Consider the following 19,679-nt stretch of genomic DNA (forward strand, 5'->3'; position numbering starts at 1 on the left):
ATCCCCAGGGTGCAGCCATGTTGTCCAGGAGTCACTGATACAGTTGCTATTCAAAGTGTCGAACCATCAACAGAAGATAAAGTTAATGATAGACCTGTGGTCAATTTGCGTGTGTGCGTGTTCCTCCAGCAGCCAATGGGAGCTCTCAGACAGGCACATCTTCCTCCTTGTGGGGAGCAGCCTGTTCTCTGACTGAAATACTCTTCACTTGCATCTCTGCTGAGCTGGTAGCAATGAGTTTTGGCTGGGGCTTGGCTCTGTTTTGCTATTTAAGTCTATGGGACTTAGCCAGGACCTCTAATGGTAAGATCAGAAAATAACTTCAATCTTATTTAAGCTTAAGGTTTGCTGACCTTGTGTGTGCATATACATATATGTGATGTATGTGTGAATAATGTCTGAGAGCCAAGTCTTTCTCTTTCTGAACTCCAGTGTGTCGCAGCTATTGTCTGAATGCAGGTGGGTTATGTTTCCATATGTAACTTCAACTGCTCCATAGCATTTCCCTACCTATATCAAACAGTGTGATCTGAGGAGACTTGTCTAATAATTCTAAAGTCAACTTGTGATTTTAATTTATATCAGAGTCTAACCTCTCCACAACCTTGATTATTAACTGTAAAGACAGGATGTAACAGTTACAGGCTGGCAGTGGAGTGATTAGCAGACTCTAATGAAGCATTCCTTTGGCTCCTTGCGTACTCTGCTGATCCAGGAAACTCTTGATTACCACTAGACTTAAATCTTTAGAGTGGTAACTTCAAAGGTGCTTTGTTTTTTAGGACTTCTATTTTTATTTTGAGACTGATGCAGAGAAAAGGTGAGTGGGGCTCCTATGGTTCTGGTAACATGTTGCTAGATGAATTGATAGCTCTCTGCTTCAGCTGTGGTTTCCTTCTAGGTTTGAAGAGGGCTGCAGAGGTCTGCTTCTTTTTAAGCGTCTGAATAAAACGTGGCCTTGTTCCTCAAAGTAAGAGAGGAACGTTGAAAATTGGCCTCTTCTTACAAATCTACCACTGCCCAGATTTTCCCCAGCAAGGAACACATTTAATGTCTATCTGAGTTTGCGCCTCTGTTCTTATCACCAATGTACAAAGCTTAGTAAGGTTAGCTTCATATACCAGCCTCATTCCTCCACATAAGAAATCACATTTGGGCCTCAGCTGCAGAATTTGGATCTGAATTTTATGAGGCCCAACATTTAGGGTGCAAGCATCTGATGGTCTGATTCTCAGTCTGTGGAAACCGCCTCTGAGGATTACCTCTGTGCAGAGAGGCGCCCCTGCTGGTGCAAGGGCTGTGTGCTGTCTCTGCTCCTGGGATATGAGGAGTGGGGCTGCAGAGCACTGGACCCCTTTTCTATACTTCTCAGGACCCTGTGGGGAGGAGAGCACAAGTCAGGGTAGCCCCAGGGCTGCTCTAACTTACTATGGAGGACAAGGCCCACACCATCCCTGAATATGGAGAGTACTTAAGGCCATTTCAGTGCACCCAGTCAGGCCCTGAGCACTTAGCCCATCTCTATATAAGAATGGACACCTGTGGCTTAGTACGGGGTGGTTGTGTTTAACTCCGGCAAAGGAAAGGTGGCGACCTTACAGCTGGTACCCTCTAGCTTTTGGGCCTCTAGTTGTCTTTGAACAACAGGTCCTTAAGGGGTAGGGACTGAGCAAGTCAAGATACAGTCACTCTCTTCCTGCTCTCCCATCTGGGAAGTAAAAGCTGACGTGGATAGAAGATGGGGAGATGGAAATACAAGCATTTGATTGCCTGGGTAGGGTGACCACCCATCTGTTCTAGCCTACAGAGGTTGTTATACCATGCTTATCACTGCAGTATCTGAGTGCTTTCCGGTCGTGCATTAAGCACCCCGATTAACATCTGCCACGTGTCTGTTCTCTGTTCCTCTGCCCAGGGCGAGAAGTGGGGCTAGAGCCTAGAACAGTTAACTAGCTCCAGCCAGAGTGTCGTGTGTCTCGCTAACACCTAGGAACAGAGGTGTCATTTGCTTTGGGGGAAGAGGGACAGTTGCCCCGCCCCAGACCTCGGTTTGTGTCCCCTCCCCACAACTCCTCATAGGTCTGTGTGTCTTCCACTTTCCCCCTGCCCCCACCCCAGCTGTGCAGGCTGTAACAGAATCACATCGCATGTTCTATTCGCAAAAAGAACAGGAGGACTTGTGGCACCTTAGAGACTAACCAATTTATTTGAGCATAAGCTTTCGTGAGCTACAGCCCACTTCATCGGATGAAAAGTCCTCCTTTTCTTTTTGCGAATACAGACTAACACGGCTGCTACTCTGAAACATGTTCTATACGCCAACTCCACTTTATCCCCCCCCCCGAATCTTTCTGAAATGACGCCCCTGCACAGGACAGGCTGGACTGGGATTGCCCCTTCCCCCTGCAGCCATCAGTGAGGCTATAACCTTTCCATCAAACCTGCCATGGGGCCTGGCACAGCTAGCCAGCAGCCACAGGGCTGCGCAGGAAAGACGTGGTTACGTGTATAGAGCCTATCAAGGTGTCTTTAGCCTATTGGCTAAATCCAACTGGGCTGCAATCAGCTCCGGTACACGGCCCTGTTGTGTGTATGACCCTTGTTAGTATGTCAGCAGCACCTCACGATACTTCTGGGAGCTGCTTATTTCCCTTTCACAGGTGGGAGGCTGAGGCTCAGAGAGCCTGATCATGTGGGCTGAGCTCCAGGTCTCCCACAGAGTCTGTGGTACAGCAGAGACTGGAAGTAGGGTCTCGTGAGCCCCACCCTAGCCCCTAACCACTGAGCCATCCTGCCTCTGACCTGTGGCTTGGTATTTTAGGGAATGCAGCTTCAGCCGTGCATCGATGAACAATCCAGGCCATCAGGAGGACCTCCCCAGTCCCGCACACCCCCTCTGCACAAAGGAGAGGCAACTCAGGCCCTGTATGTCAGGGTTGGGACTGACCTTGCCAGGAAGGTTGTGGTGTGAGAGTCGTAGCGATGGCTGCATCGCTTGACGTGAATTATGGGCTTTGGGCTGGGCAAACTGGTTCCGATGGAATAACTGGCCTGCTGGGAGACTTTGGGCAAGTCACTTCACCATCCTCTGCCTCAGCTTCCACATCTGTAAAGTGGGGATAATGATACTGACCTCCTTCATGACATGCTTTGAAATCTATGGATGAAAAGTGCTATATCAGAGCTACGGATGATGACGACGACGATTATTAGTGCAATTAACTCTGCAGTTGCCCTGTGCCTGGGGTTGAGATATATGACACACACACCAGCCTGTAATATTTCTGTTGCAGCCTGCTCTAGTGAGACTCCCAAGAGATGAGATCAGACTCAGTCTGCTTGAGGTTTGCCCACCATCACTGGCAAACCATAAATTTTTTGTACAAATCACTTTTGAATCGTACGAAGATACAATCTCTCTGTGTCCGTCCCCCCATGCACCAAGGTTACTTATGTGTTTCTAATGTGCCCACTGCTTGGTGTATCCGGGCAGCCTTCCTTCATCTGAAAGGAAACTTAATCTGTCCAATATGATCAGTTAGAAGCTGGAGTCATAGTTTAGAGACTTCTTTTGACACTGGCCTCCCCTTTTTTCAAGGCAGGACATTTAAAGCTCTTCACGTGCCTTTTATGTGATTCCCTAGCCAGGCAGAGAGCTCTTTCACCACTCTTACAAGAGGCTGTGACTCAATAGGTGTCAGTGAGCGTTAAGCCACAATGGGGTCGCTAGCTGTGAACAAGAGGAAGAGGTTATCAGGTTCCTCCTACAGACACAGGGCTAATATCTACACCAGCCCTGAACACCATCACTTTTTCCATGCAGAACTTATCAAATAACTGTATCAACCACCCAGGGCCAGTAAAGTTTTGCCAAAACAGATCAGAGCTTCGCCCCGGCATCCTGCCTTGGGCAGTGGCCTAGAAATGATGCTGCCAGGGAGAGTTAATTCACATATCCCATTGGTGGCACTAGTTAACTCTGCAATGCTGGGTCAGGGAGGGGCATTGCTGCCTTAATATCCTGAAGGGGAGGAAGAGTGGCCCAGTGGTTAGGGTACAAGCCAAGTCTTGGCAGACCTGGGTTCAAGACTCTGCTCTGCCCTGGATTTCCTGTGTCACTTTGCCTCCCTGTGCCTCAGCTCCCCATCTGTAAAAATGGGGATAATGCACTGTCTGAGCTCACAGGGGTGACATGAGGTACAATCAAAAACAGAGGTGTTCAGATACCATTATAGTGGGGGGCTATTAAGTACCTTGGATAGATCCTTCTACTCCTTGAAGGTGAGATTACTCTTATTTTAACATGTATTATGGAGCTGCAGCAGCTTTATCGTTAAGCGCTTAATGCTGCAAATACTTATTATGTAATAATAAGTTTACTCATACAAATAAAAGTTAGTCACATAAGATGTTTCCAAGGCTGGGGCCTCAGATTGTAAATCACTTTCCATTTGAATCTGGATTTTTTCCCCTTCTACACCCTTCCCTTTTTCAGTTCTTCCCAAATTTGAAACAGCTGCCTACAGACCGAGTACTTGTGGCTGGTGGCAGATGAGAAATATCCTCATGAGGGGGCACTGGCAGTTAATTGGACAAACCATCTAGAAGTTATGAGGTGTAGCAAAAAGGTGGAGTTTTTCATCCTTTTTAATAAAAGTTTGATCTGCTCATAACTCAGATGACTGCAAGCTTGTTTCACATCTTGATCCCCAGCAATTGGCATCCCTCAATTCTTTTGTTATGTCCCCATCAGCAGCATAAACTCATGCTTGATTGGAAGAAGGGGAAGGTAAATTGTGCAAAGAATCTTAAGAGCTGGGTAGGCAGATAAAGGAGAATTTGGTGTCCTCTTTCATATGCATTGTAACGAGTGCATGTTCACTTCACGTGCAGTGTCTCATGCTTCACAGCAATGTGATCTAATTGTGTTCTCAGTGTAAACTGTTTTAATAACACTTATTTTTCTCTGTGGCTTGGTGCTAATGAGAGACTTAGGTGTGAAAGATAAGTTGGAGAAAACAGACTTAATGTTTACAGTAAATCAGTACAAGCTGTGTGTGAGAGCAACTTACAGAGCCAGATCCTCAGCTGGGGTAAATCAGCATAATCAACAGAACTGTGGTGATTTACACCAATTAAGGATCTGGCCCTTAATTTCTTTCTCTGGCCCTTGCTCATGCTACAAAACTCTCAGGAGCCTTGACAAACAACTGGAAATGTTGCATTTTCCCATATTTTAGAAATAAGTGTTAGTTTTGCAGATACATTATCATAAAGGACTCTTCTGCAGTGAATTGAGTTAGTTTATTTGTACAATAACCTCTCACTCACATGCACCCATCTGTCTGTTTTGAACAGTGGATGCTATCAAGTGTAAATGCCTCTAAAATTGCTCCAAAAAGAGAACCCTCCCATTGAATCCACAATGAGACAACAGTCCTGGGATCTTAGATAAGTGTTTTGAACATGGAGCTAAGTAGGATATTTCAGAAGCTTCTAGAAACCAGTTATGATGAAACCGCACCTTTCAGCCAGCAGCTGCAAAATAGCAGCCCCGGAATAAGAAACATGCCCCCTCTGAGAAGGTAGTTTAAGGGGGCAGATGTCACACTGGAGTAGTGGCAGAGTGGCGTTAACCTGGAGACATACTGTGTTCTCTGACCCTGCACAGTGTTTGTAATGGAGCATGTTTCTGGCATTCTAGTTCTCTACCTGGAGAAGCCAAATTCAACCACCAGACCTGGATTTCCCAGACCCATGAACACCAACGACCCCGGAGTTCGCAGAGCCGCTCGCTTTGGGGTTTATCGCTATAACAACAGCTCAAACGACATTTTTCTATTCAAAGAGTCTCGTATAACCAAAGCGATGGTGCAGGTAAGCACACAGCTTGGTCACATAGAAAATGTTTCTGACTCAGCCCAAATAAGTTAAGAGTAGTGAGCTCTTCTTCTGCTCTTGCCAATACAAGCAGTAACATTCATATTCCTCACTCAGCAGCTGTATCTCGGTGCTGTCCCTGTCGCTCTGCTGCCTTCAGTCAGGCGTCTGGCCCCTCAGGCCTAGCAGTGAAATAGCTCGTTCTAACATCAACAGTTAGAAGTATTTTGACTCTTTTTAAAAAAGGATTTCCCCCCGCCCCGGGGAAGATAACAAAGCAAAGTTTATTAGCCAGGATTGCTGCACTGAGTTTCCTCAAAGGCAATCGGTAAAAGACGCCACAGGATTCAGGTGCTGGTCTGTAACTCAGCCTAGATCCCACAGGATTGACAAATGAAATCTTGTTTTCCGCCTCGTTCCCAGCAGACACTTCCCCAGTTCCATTGCAGTGATCAGGTTGTCCTAAGCACCTGCTTTTCAATGCTGTATTTGGACAGTGTAAGCTCTTTGGGACAGGGCCTTAGACATATGTTTGTACAGCACCTCGCACCATGGGCTCTGATCCCAGGTTCTCCCTCAACCCCGAAGCCTCCGAGTATTAGCTTATTCTCCCAAGGGGCATTGTTTGACACACCTAGAACACACACTGTGTAGTTGGTTTAGACCAAGTACCCAGTTCTTGTTCCATAGCCCAGTGCTTTGACTCCTTTTGGATACATCTGATCTCTTCTCCTCGCCCTGCCCCACCCCTTCTCCTCTCTATTAACTAACCTGGAAACTGTGTCCTCTAGGTTGTCAGAGGGCTGAAATACATGCTCAATGTGGAAATTGGCCGGACAGTGTGTGACAAGAGGGGACACTCCAACTTGGACAGCTGCGACTTTCAGAAGAAGAAAAATCTGCAACAAGTAGAACGAGTTTCATTTTCTCTTTCCTTTGGGATTGCTTTGTAGCTACATTTTTAAGTTCATGGGAGTACAGGGCCTAAAGTCAAGGGGAGTCTTTTGACTGGATTCAACAGGCATTGGATCACAGTCAATAAGGCCCCAATCCTGCAAACGTGCCTGTGTGTCACGCTTGATTTGCAGTGGGATGACTCACCAGTTCATATATACACACAGTAGCAATTTCCGTTTCATACCCTTCACAAAACTCAAGTGTACAGAGTTTCGACGCAGAGGGTTTTATCAGTTCTGAGTGGGATTTTTCATTGCCTTCAATGGGAGCAGAGCTGGGCCATTGTGGAGCACTCTGGAAAGTTCCACCCAAAATGTGTAGGGAGGAAGTTTCCTGGAGGACAGATGCAACTTTATTATGCACGCATCCTTCCCCAGCCCTCCTAGAGAGCCATTCATGGTATAGACTTCACCAGCAGCTTGGGGGGTGGGGAGGGATAGCTCAGTGGTTTGAGCATTGGCCTGCTAAACCCAGGGTTGTGAGTTTAATCCTTGAGGGGGCATTTTGGGATCTGGGGCAAAAATTGGGGATTGATCCTGCTTTGAGCAGGGGGTTGGACTAGATGACCTCCTGAGGTTGCTTCCAACCCTGATATTCTATGAGCAGCAGGGGAAAGAACTGCTACATGCTTAACCTACAAGCAAGGATTCTTTACCCCCTCATATACTCCTGCTAGGATACTGGTTAAATGGCCTGCTGAAAGGCTAATGACCATTTTGTAAGGCCAGGAACCTGGCTTAGCGGATGCTTTAACCATCACTTAGGGCGCAGATCCTCAACATGGGGCCCGGGGGTCATGTCCACCCTCCCTTTCCATATGGCTAGAGGGGAGGAAAGTCTCCCAAATTTTTCTGCTGTAACATGGGGCCACAGTCTGGAAAAGGCTGAGAATTAGTGACACATGGGTTGAATTTGGAAGCCTTATGTGTTCTTTTCTGCTTGCAGATGTTCAGATGCTATTTTGAGGTCTGGACTATCCCCTGGCTACAGCGAGTCCACGTGCTGATTGCTCTCTGTCACTGATCCAACTTCCCCGGCCACAGTTGCACCTGTCCTCAGTGCACGCGCAGCGAGGATTTTGGTATGGTTTTCGGTTCGCAGCAGAGACCAGTGAAGAATTGCTGCAAAGAGATCAGTCCAATGAATGGCTGATTTTCAAGTATGACTTTTTGGGAAGATAGTTGACAAGCCTACACCACAAAACCCACCAAGCGACATGATCTTAACGAATCAGGTTAATGTTCACTGCTGTCCAGCTAAGGCATTTTGACAAATTAACTGACCTGTAGATGGCCGCTTTATTTCTCCAATCGAGACTGGCCCACCAGTCAGATGGAAAGTAAACTAGATTCTTGCTGCATTAGCTGAAACAGTCACATACAGTCTAAATGGATCGCGGTGATCCGCTATCTGTAACTTCAGCTGCTTTGTGGCAGAAGTGACACAAACTAGGCAGCACTTACACATTATCAACAATAACCTATCCACGCACATGCTGAGAGATCGTAGGGCAAATGCTGTTTCCAATTCTAAGAGGAATAAAATGTCAATCATTCTATAGAAAGACAGGCACAGTTCTATTTTACTGAACTTGGTTACTTGACTGATTTTTTTTTTAATTCCTCTGGGAATTAAGCTACAGTCTGTTCAATGTCCAGTTATTCACCTTTTCCACTTTAAATGTGGGTTGGCAAGAACTCAAGTCTAAGAGGATGAATCAGCTCCTAAGGGCACTTGATAGCCCTTCATCACTCACTCTTCTCACCAGAGCTTCACTATGAATGGCCAAACCCATTGGGCCATCAGCCAGGGTCAGACCCCACACCACATACACTGAAACCATAAGTCTCTGATGCCTGAAGTAAGGGACTAAGGCAGAAACGGTCAAAGGTATTTAGGTGCCTAACTCCCCTTGAACTCAATATGAGATAAGTGCCTAAACACCTTTGGAGGAGCTCAGCCCTATGTCCTCTAGCTGTAGCAGCCTCCAATCTTATCTAGACCAGCCACAAGAAGGGGGCAAAGACCCACCCTCCCATAGTTCCTCCTCCTTTCAGACACCTCCCTGCATCCCTAGGGCAGCCTGTGGCACTCAATCCCCTTTCACGCCGCAGCAGGAGCGCCCGTCTTGGCAAACAGCTTCACTTTGACATGGGCCTCTGCCTCCAGCCACTTCTACAGCCACCACTTAGGCCTGGCAGACCCCACAAAGCCAGTGGAGACTGAGTAGGGGCAGGATGGAACCCACATCATGGCAGCCTGCCCCTAGTGTAGTTCAAAGGCCTCTGTTCCCATTGAGCCCTCGTGAGCCCTGTGGCAGGATGCCCACCCTAAGCTGGTCACAAGTGACCACCAGATGTGTCTCAGTAAATGCATGGTGCAGCCCCAGATACTAGCCAGTCAGAGCTGCAGGTCACCAGCTGCCTACATCCCTGGTCTCTTGTAGCTGGAAAGGATCTCATGCTTATTCCACGTTAGCTGGTACTTTGCATGGAGGTAGGACTCAGGCTATGGTGTTCCATGCCTGGCTGCTATCCTGGGAGGAGGTAGCTAGAGTGGTCTGGCACTCACTCAGATGTCTAGCTTCCTCCTCTAGCTTACTGGCTGGGTGACTTAATAGATGGGTGTTTAAGTTAATTGGGTGCAATCAGCACTGTGTGATATTGTTCCTAGAAGGAACATATGGAAACTGGCCATGGCTGTGACACAGATGCAAGTGTGCCATTAAGCATGTCAGTAGAACAAGATTTCGCAGTTGTCAGCTTTCCACAGCCTGTAATCTGAGTTTAAAGGCTTTGGTTCTCAGCCTTGTTAGTATGAGTTAGTACCTCATTTGTTAGAGAAATAGCTGTTTGAATCTAGATACATGCAATTGCCAGAGACTTCTGATTCAAATCTAATACACGGTTTTGCTCTCTCTACATACAAGGAATACACGGCACAGTCAGGTTCCAAATAATCAGGGTGACTGACAATATACACACACTCCGCTTCTCTGGCAGGGGGCTGGTGGCTTCTGTAGCAGAAGACAGGGCCCAATACTAGAGGGCTCCTAAGCTATTTAAAGGGATATCACCCTATTCCGATACACCACAGCATTCCACCATGCCAGGTTATGCCTGCAACTCCTGTCTGGGGTAGGTATCAGTACAGACATGGAGACAAGTCTCCCACTCAGACAACAGGGAAATCCTCTCTCCTTTACAAAAAACATTAAGATTGGTTAAAAGAAAAGGAGTACTTGTGGCACCTTAGAGACTAACAAATTTATTTGAGCATAAGCTTTCGTGAGCTACAAGCTTATGCTCAAATACATGGATTAGTCTCTAAGGTGCCACAAGTACTCCTTTTCTTTTTGCGAATACAGACTAACACAGCTGCTATTCTGAAACCTGTCATTAAGATCGGTTGTAACCCTGGGGAACCAACTGTTTGCCATTATTCACTTACAGTGATGTAATGTGAAATAGGCAGCATGTGTCTTCTTTGTTCCCAGGAATAAAGCAGAAATGAGCAGCCCCTAAGGTAACTAACACCAAGTGGCATAGCAGAGGTCATCTTTCCAAGCAAGGGGAGGGGTGGGTTAGTGTAATCAAAAGCCTTGCAGCGAGAGGAGATGTACAAATGTTGGCCCTAATAAATGCTAAATGTAGTTTCCTTAACATTTGAGTCCTGGAGTGTCCCTAACACTGCTCCACCTACAGCTCTGCTTCAGGGATGGGTCAGACACCACCCACAGCAGCGGGGTGTATGTCTGCCCAAGAGGTGTTAGCTCAAGCTTAATGCTTGCCAGTTCAGTCTGGCTAGTTACTATCTTTGTGCAGCTGGTTTGGACACTCCCCGGAAGTCTGTTCCACGCTACAATTGTGTGTAGTTTACCCTAGGGATCGAACAATTAACTTGAGGAAAACCTTTAACGACAAAGCACAGGACCAGAGGCAAATTGGCCTTGCAACAGCTCCAAGACACAAAGGCAGCCACGAAAGATCAAACACTCCACTGCACAGCAAAAGTTTCTGGGTCAATCGGAGCTGCTGTTTCCCTCACCTCACCTCCCCGGGGCCGGGAGCCAGTAGGTGGAGGAAGGTTCAGAGCAGCAGATATTTTTCTTTGCTGATTTTCAATGTCTCCCTTGTTTCCCAACTGGGATGTGTCGGGCAGCCGTGGTGCACGCAGCCCCTGCGCACAGCCCACTCCCCACTCGGCCAGCCTCGGGCATGACTCAGCCAAATGCAGCCTGCCGTGCAGGGAACTTCTGAACCTGGCAGAGGCTGGGAGAACTGAAGCTGGGAGGTGGTGGAGTGCCTTGTGCTGGAGGTATCTGCAAAGGCAGAGGGGAGAGGCAGCCTCTGCCTGTTTCACAACAATAATGGTGTCCAAATATCCCTCAGCCTGGGCGCCTACAAACCCAGCCCCCCACAGTACAAAGAGCAATTAGAAAGCCACACACGTAGTGCCCCTTGTCTCCCAGTACTGCCTCCCCCTGAACCAGCTCAGCTGATGTCCTCTCTAGGGCTTGGGACGCTCCAAAGAGGGCCTGTCCTATGATCTCAGGTATCTCTGGCATCCTTGTCTCAGCTGGGGCCCGTGTCTGGTTTTCCCCCTCCAGATGTTCCAGGGCCATGACGCTGAACGCCTCTGTTCTGTTGAGCAGCATCATGGCTTGTACTGAAGTGCAGGGGCTGGGAATTGGGTCTGGTTCACCGCAGAATGGGCAGGTTCTCCTCCCTCTCCTGAGCAGGCTGCGAGCATTGTGGGCCTTGTTACATTACACCTTGAGACCTTTAACCTTTCCCCAGCGCTCACCGGGGGACCAAGTGATGCTCTGCAGACACCTGCCTGGAGCTCCTCAGCAGCCCAGATGCCAGTGCCAGCACATCTGCCCCTGGCCACTCCTAGGAAGCCTTCTTCTGAGATATGCACTCACTCAGCTATGCACCAATCAGCGGCCAGTAGGGAATAGGTAGGCCAGGCTGCAGCAAGGGCAGGAGAGGAGCAGCAGAACCCAGTGCAAGTGACTCAAGCTCTGAACAGGGTGAGACCACACAGTGGTAGAAACATCTGCACCCTGTGTACTTTAGCACTTCTACCAGTGCTGGAATGTACCTTCCCTCTGCTGGGAGACATCCTGGGGATGCTCCATGAGGATAAATGAGCCACACCTCTGCAGGGAGAAATCAAGTGTGATAAGACTCAACAGCAAAGAGCTGCCCCAGGATCTACACCTGCATCCAAAGGCCATCGAAGATAATGGGATTTCAGTGGGCTTCGGATTATAGGCCCCCTAGCATACCGTGGGAGTGACAGTGTGTTTCAGCACAGAAAAGCCATGAGGAAAATGAAGCATTTGTATGATACAAACTAGCCTTCAGTCACAGCTGAGAAAGAGACCTAGGAGGTCTGAAAAAAGCATGAATAGCAGCAGTGCAACTAGCAAAGGCTGCGCATACTCTGTGCTGGCCTCAGAAAGATTCATGAGGGAGCCCTCCCCTCATCAGATCAAGCCACCTGTTTTAAAGGACATTATGTTTCTGTGCAACCTCCTGCCATGCAATCTTGATCCCAAACCCACCCACGATGAGCAAATGCACTGGGGGACACACAGGTCCTGACTCTCCACTGTGCAGTCATTTAACACAGTGCAAAATGGGTGCAGAAACCCCATCAACCCACTTTGCATGGCAGTAAATGACTGCACAATAAAGACTCAAGCCCACACAGCACCCGGCCAGTCAAGAACTAACAGATGCTTAGAAGCAGTCTTATTTTCTCATGATGATCTGCAAATTCTTAGCTGTGTAGCATTAAGATCAGGATGTGTGTTTGCCCCCTGTAATGACTGTTTGTGGTGTGCTGTACATTTCTCGAATAGAAGCAGCTCATACTGTAGTAACTGAACCCCATCCACAATGAATAATGACATAGTTATGACATCAGATAGCAGAGCTATTTCCTGACTGTGTATGCCCCGTGGTTCCCATTTGCACAGGAGTCAATCTAGATGCAATAAAAACAACTGTGCTCTTTTGCTCTACTTCATGACAGCATCACCACCTAGTGTTTAATGTCCTTACATGGCCATCCCAGCACTTACTTCCTTAACTGCAGCCTCACAAAGCTCCCTGGTGCTCACTGGCAACTTTTGAATAAGTTTTTGCGAAGCAGAATGCACTGTTTCCATTTTAAAGAATATCCAAGCTCCTGAGGCTTTGACCTAGGCACTTCTCTTGCCAGAGAGACCAGCTGGGTTAACGCTCTGCTAAGCAAAGAAGGGGACAGTGTCTGTAAGATGAGCACTTATTAAAGGTATTGTGCCTTTAATAAGTATCTTTTAGCTTCACACCAATAAGATGCACATGCGGCATAAAATAAAAGATACTTAAAGGCACAAGGCCAAGAGTTTGAAATCCATGTAACAAACTGTCTCCACACGATCCTGCCTACTGTCATTCCACTGGGTAACAAATGATGTAAACAACTGGACACCTTAGTACCCATTGGAGCATTAGGATATGTCTACACGACGAAATTAGGTCGAATTTATAGAAGTCTGTTTTTTAGAAATCGTTTTTATATATTTGAGTGTGTGTGTCCCCGCACAAAATGCTCTAAGTGCACTAAGTGCATTCACTCGGCGGAGTGCTTCCACAGTACCGAGGCAAGCGTCGACTTCCGGAGCGTTGCACTGTGGGTAGCTACCCCACAGTTCCCGCAGTCTCCGCTGCCCATTGGAATTCTGGCTTGAGATCCCAATGCCTGATGGGACAAAAACATTGTCGCGGGTGGTTCTGGGTACATGTCATCAGGCCCTCCCTCCCTCCATGAAAGCAACGGCAGACAATCGTTTCGCACCTTTTTTCCTGAGTTACCTGTGCAGACCCCATACCACGGCAAGCATGGAGCCCGCTCAGGTAACCGTCACCGTATGTCTCCTGGGTGCTGGCAGACGCGGTACGGCATTGCTACACAGCAGCAGCAACCCCTTGCCTTGTGGCAGCAGATGGTACAACAGGCCTGAAAACCATCCTCATCATGTCCGAGGTGCTCCTGGCCACCTCGGTACGGTCGGTCAGGAGCACTTGGGCAGACATAGGTGCAGGGACTAAAATAGGAATGACTTGACCAGGTCATTCTCTTTAGTCCTGCCGGCAGTCCTATTGTACTATCTTCTGCAGGGCAGGCAGGAGATGAGGATGGCTTGCAGTCCTACTGCACCGTCTGCTGCCAGCCAAATATGTAAAAGATAGATGGAGTGGATCAAAACAAGAAATAGACCAGATTTGTTTTGTATTCATTTGCTTCCCCCCTCCCTCTGTGAAATCAATGGCCGACAATCGTTTTGGTGAGGTCTGTCAGGGGCACCTTGAAAACTTTAATGGAGATTCAGTCCTGCCTGAAATACCAGAGGGAGGGATAGATCAGTGGGTTGAGCATTGGCCTGCTAAACCCAGGATTTTGAGTTCATTCCTTGAGGGGGCCATTCTGTGTGACCGTTGTTTTTGTTTCTCCTTGATATAAAGCCACCCCCTTTGTTGATTTTAATTCCCTGTAAGACAACCCTGTAAGCCATGTCGTCAGTCGCCCCTCCCTCCGTCAGAGCAACGGCAGACAATCGTTCCGCGCCTTTTTTCTGTGCAGACGCCATACCACAGCAAGCATGGAGCCTGCTCAGATCACTTTGGCAATTAGGAGCACATTAAACACCACGCGCATTATCCAGTAGTATATGCAGCACCAGAACCTGGCAAAGCGAAACCGGGCGAGTAGGCGACCTCAGCGCAGTGACGAGAGCGATGAAGACATGGACACAAACTTCTCTCAAAGCACGGGCCCTGGCAATGTGGGCATCATGGTGCTAATGGGGCAGGTTCATGCCATGGAACGCCGATTCTGGGCCCGGGAAACAAGCACAGACCGGTGGGACCGCATAGTGTTGCGGGTCTGGGACGATTCCCAGTGGCTGCGAAACTTTCGCATGCGTAAGGGCACTTTCATGGAACTTTGTGAGTTGCTTTCCCCTGCCCTGAAGCGCAAGAATACCAAGATGAGAGCAGCCCTCACAGTTGAGAAGCAAGTGGCAATAGCCCTGTGGAAGCTTGCAAAACCAGACAGCTACAGGTCAGTTGGGAATCAATTTGGAGAGGGCAAAACTACTGTGGGGGCTGCTGTGATTCAAGTAGCCAACGCAATCAAAGATCTGCTGATATCAAGGGTAGTGACCCTGGGAAATGTGCAGGTCATAGTGGATGGCTTTGCTGCAATGGGATTCCCTAACTGTGGTGGGGCCACAGACGGAACCCATATCCCTATCTTGGCACCAGAGCACAAAGCCGGTGAGTACATAAACCGCAAGGGGCATTTTTCAATAGTGCTGCAAGCACTGGTGGATCACAAGGGACTTTTCACCAACATCAACGTGGGAAGGCCGGGAAAGGTACATGACGCTTGCATCTTCAGGAACTCTGGTCTGTTTCAAAAGCTGCAGGAAGGGCTTTATTCCCAGACCAGAAAATAACCGTTGGGGATATTGAAATGCCTATAGATATCCTTGGGGACCCAGCCTACCCCTTAATGCCATGGCTCATGAAGTCGTACACAGGCAGCCTGGACAGTAGTCCGGAGCTGTTCAACTATAGGCTGAGCAAGCGCAGAATGGTGGTAGAATGTGCGTTTGGACGTTTAAAAGCGCGCTGGCGCAGTTTACTGACTCGGTTAGACCTCAGCAAAACCAGTATTCCCACTGTTATTTCTGCTTGCCGTGCACTCCACAATATCTGTGAGAGTAAGGGGGAAGACGTTTATGGCGGGGTGGGAGGTTGAGGCAAATCACCTGGCTGCTGGTATCGCACAGCCAGACACCAGGGCAGTTAGAAGCGCATAGGAGGGCACGGTGCACATCAGAGAAGCTTTGAAAACCAGTTTCATGACTGGCCAGGCTACGGTGTGAAAGTTCTGTTTGTTTCTCCATGATGAAACCCACCGCCCCTTGGTTCACTCTACTCCCCTGTAAGCTAACCACCCTCTCCTCCTCCCTTTGATCACCGCTTGCAGAGGCAATAAAGTCATTGTTGCTTCACATTCATGCATTCTTTATTCATTCATCACTCAAATAGGGGGATAACTACCAAGGTAGCCCAGGAGGGGTGGTGGAGGAGAGAAGCACCAGGAGGGGTGGTGGAGGAGGGAAGGACAAGGCCACACAGCACTTTAAAAGTTTAAAACTTTAAAACTTATTGAATGCCAGCCTTCTGTTGCTTGGGCAATCCTCTGGCGTGGAGTGGCTGTGTGACAGGAGGCCCCCCCACTGCTTTCTTGGGCGTCTGGGTGAGGAGGCTATGGAACTTGGGGAGGAGGGCGGTTGGTTACACAGGGGCTGTAGCGATGGTCTGTGCTCCAGTTGCCTTTCCTGCAGCTCAACCATATGCTGGAGCATATTAGTTTGATCCTCCAGCAGCCTCAGCATTGAATCCTGCCTCCTCTCATCATGCTGCCGCCACCTTTCAGCTTCAGCCCTCTCCTCAGCCCACCACCTCTCCTCCCGGTCATTTTGTGCTTTCCTGCACTCTGAGATTGTTTGCCTCCATGCATTTGTCTGTGTTCTGTCAGTGTGGGAGGACAGCATGATCTCAGATAACATTTCATCACGAGTGCGTTTTTTTCACCTTCTAATCTTCACTAGCCTCTGGGAAGGAGACGATCCTGTGATCCTTGAAACACATGCAGCTGGTGGAGAAATAAAAAGGGACAGTGGTATTTAAAAAGACATTTTCTAGAACAATGGGTACACTCTTTCACGGTAAACCTTGCTGTTAACATTACATACATAGCACATGTGCTTTCGTTCCAAGGTCGCATTTTGCCTCCCCCCACCACGTGGCTAGCCCCTCACCCCTCCCAGTGACTAACAGCGGGGAACGTTTCTGTTCAGCCACAGGCAAACAGCCCAGCAGGAACGGGCACCTCTGAATGTCCCCTTAAGAAAAGCACCCTATTTCAACCAGGTGACCATGAATGATATCACTCTCCTGAGGATAACGCAGAGAGATAAAGAACGGATGTTGTTTGAATGCCAGCAAACATACACTGCAATGCTTTGTTCTACAATGATTCCCGAGTACGTGCTACTGGCCTGGTGTGGTAAAGTGTCCTACCATGGTGGACGGAATAAGGCTGCCCTCCCCAGAAACCTTTTGCAAAGGCTTTGGGAGTACATCCAGGAGAGCCGCAAATGCCAGGGCAAATTAATCATTAAACACGCTTGCTTTTAAACCATGTATAGTATTTTAAAAGGTACACTCACCAGAGGTCCCTTCTCCACCTGGTGGGTTCGGGAGGTACTGGCTCCAGGTCCAGGGTGAGAAACAGTTCCTGGCTGTCGGGAAAACCGGTTTCTCCGCTTGCTTGCTGTGAGCTATCTTCCTCGTCCCCAAAACCTGCTTCCGTGTTGCCTCCATCTCCACTGAAGGAGTCAAACAACACGGCTGGGGTCGTGGTGGCTGAACCCCCTAAAATGGCATGCAGCTCATCATAGAAGCGGCATGTTTGGGGCTCTGACCTGGAGCGGCCGTTTGCCTCTCTGGTTTTCTAATAGGCTTGCCTCAGCTCCTTAAGTTTCATGCAGCACTGCTTCAGGTCCCTGTTATGGCTTCTGTCCTTCATGCCCTGGGAGATTTTGACAAATGTTTTGGCATTTCGAAAACTGGAACATAGTTCTGATAGCACGGATTCCTCACCCCATACAGCAATCAGATCCCGTACCTCCTGTTCGGTCCATGCTGGAGCTCTTTTGCGATTCTGGGACTCCATCATGGTCACCTCTGCTGATGAGCTCTGCACTCACCTGCAGCTTGCCACGCTGGCCAAACAGGAAATTGAAATTCAAAAGTTTGCAGGCCTTTTCCTGTCTACCTGGCCAGTGCATCTGAGTTGAGAGTGCTGTCCAGAGCGGTCATAATGGAGCACTCTGGGATAGCTCCTGGAGGCCAATACCATCTAATTGCGTCCACAGTACCCCAAATTCAACTCGGCAAGGCTGATTTCAGCGCTAATCCCCTTGTCGGGGGTGGAGTAAGGAAATCGATTTTAAGAGCCCTTTAAGTTGAAAAAAATGGCTTCATCGTTTGGACGGGTGCAGGGTTAAATCGATTTAACGCTGCTAAATTCAACCTCAACTCCTAGTGTAGACCAGGGCTTAGAGTATCTCCTTTGGTTAGTAGAACTTTAAACATGGCCTCCATAGCCTGTAACAGAAATAAGTTATTCTCTACTTCATTTCCTAAAAAACATGATTGCAGAGTTCTGCTGTAGGTGTCTGCCTTTCAGGGGTGGTCAACAGTAGCAGAAGTGACATTACATAAAGAGAGGAAAGAGGCCTTATTGTTCAGGCCATGGACAGCGATTCAGGAGATCCAAGTTCTATTCCTAGCTGTCAGACTCCCTGCCTGACCTTGGCCAATCTTCACATGGGGCTAATAACCCTTCCTTTGTCCATCTGGTCTATATGGATTGTAGGATCTTCACGGCAAGGACTGCCCATTATTAGGTGTATGTACAGCACCTAGTCCAATGGGGCCCCGAGCTCTGCTCAATAAAAAACAGAATACTTGCTGAGATAGACTGCGGGCATCTGATGCATTGCTTATTACATTAATACCATACCAGAATGTGTGCCACACTTTACACATCAAATTTTGATGTGTTTGAGCAGTCTTTAAAAAATTAATCTGTATTATTCCTGCTCTCAGAACCTGGACAGGCAGTTTTTACACGATCTAAGTAAATTGTGCAAGATTATGCACTCACGATTTTAGTTTCCCTTGCCAAGCTAAAGCAGAAAGGCTTGATGTCTATATCTGAAGAACTCTGTGTAGTTCAAAAGCTTGTCCCCTCTGTCAACAGACGTTGGTCCAATACAAGATATTACTTCACCTACCCTGTTTCTCTCAGTATAGAGAAGGATCACCGTAGTCCATTAGCTCCATCGCATGAATAGCCATTTCTCTGGGACGGAGCCCAGACACACCACCTCCACAAGTCTGATCTGACATGGCAATTCGGTTTCTAGTCCTGCTATATTTAATCTCTCCTTCCCCTCTACACTTCTCTACATTCCAATCCCTTGCCCAAAAGACAGCAGAGGAGATGAGGTAAGTGTTAACTTTGAAACGACTGTGTTTCATACACAGCTCAGAGAGAACCAAGATGTTGCCAGGAAATGCAAATCACTTCCATTGGAACCAAGAACTCTAGGGAGATTTATGCAGATATCAATTCTGCCCCATCCCTGCCCCTTCTGAACATACCAGGAGGCCTGGAGAGAACAAAGTAAAGAGTCAGAGCTTATAACTACAGAGCACAGCTCCTAGACCCATTCCCCTGGTAGCCAATCAGGATATGACCTACTCTTTGAGCTGGAGGTGGGACTGAGCTGAAGGAGACACAGCATGCTAGCTTGATCAGAGCTAGTATGGGTAAAAGTAATGGCAATGTGAGCCGCTTGCCACCCCAACTACATGTCCATGGGTTTCAATGGGTCTGTCCTTGGAGTGGCTAGCCCCTCCCACTGCTTCTCTATTGTTAGCACGCTAGCTTGACCAGAGCTAGCACAGGTATGTCTGCTTGAGCTGGGAGTTGCACCTCCACCTCTAGACGTAGACATACTCTGGGTCTGCACCGCATGCTTGAGTGGCTAGGAGTCAAGCTCAGCACACAACAATCCAGTGTTTTGCTCTATAAAGCCAAACGGAAACTTTCGTTTTTTGATTTTAGGCTTTGATCTTGGTGCCAGACACAACCACCCTGCAGGGATACTCCTGTGATCCACATTTCACATGGATCCTCCC

The 19,679-nt window shown here is 48.1% G+C and overlaps 1 protein-coding gene across 1 annotated transcript; it reads left to right on the top strand.

Annotated features, from left to right (window-relative positions):
• Positions 1-233: 233 nt before the first annotated feature.
• CST7 (cystatin F) lies at positions 234-7,860 on the top strand. Its single transcript, XM_074947212.1, has 4 exons — positions 234-303; positions 5,705-5,877; positions 6,672-6,788; positions 7,783-7,860. Exons 1-4 carry the CDS (start codon positions 234-236, stop codon positions 7,858-7,860), a joined length of 438 nt encoding a protein of 145 aa, XP_074803313.1.
• Positions 7,861-19,679: the final 11,819 nt, after the last annotated feature.

The sequence above is a fragment of the Natator depressus genome, chromosome 3 (assembly GCF_965152275.1).
Source record: "Natator depressus isolate rNatDep1 chromosome 3, rNatDep2.hap1, whole genome shotgun sequence".
In the NCBI taxonomy this organism is placed as follows: Eukaryota; Metazoa; Chordata; order Testudines; family Cheloniidae; genus Natator; species Natator depressus.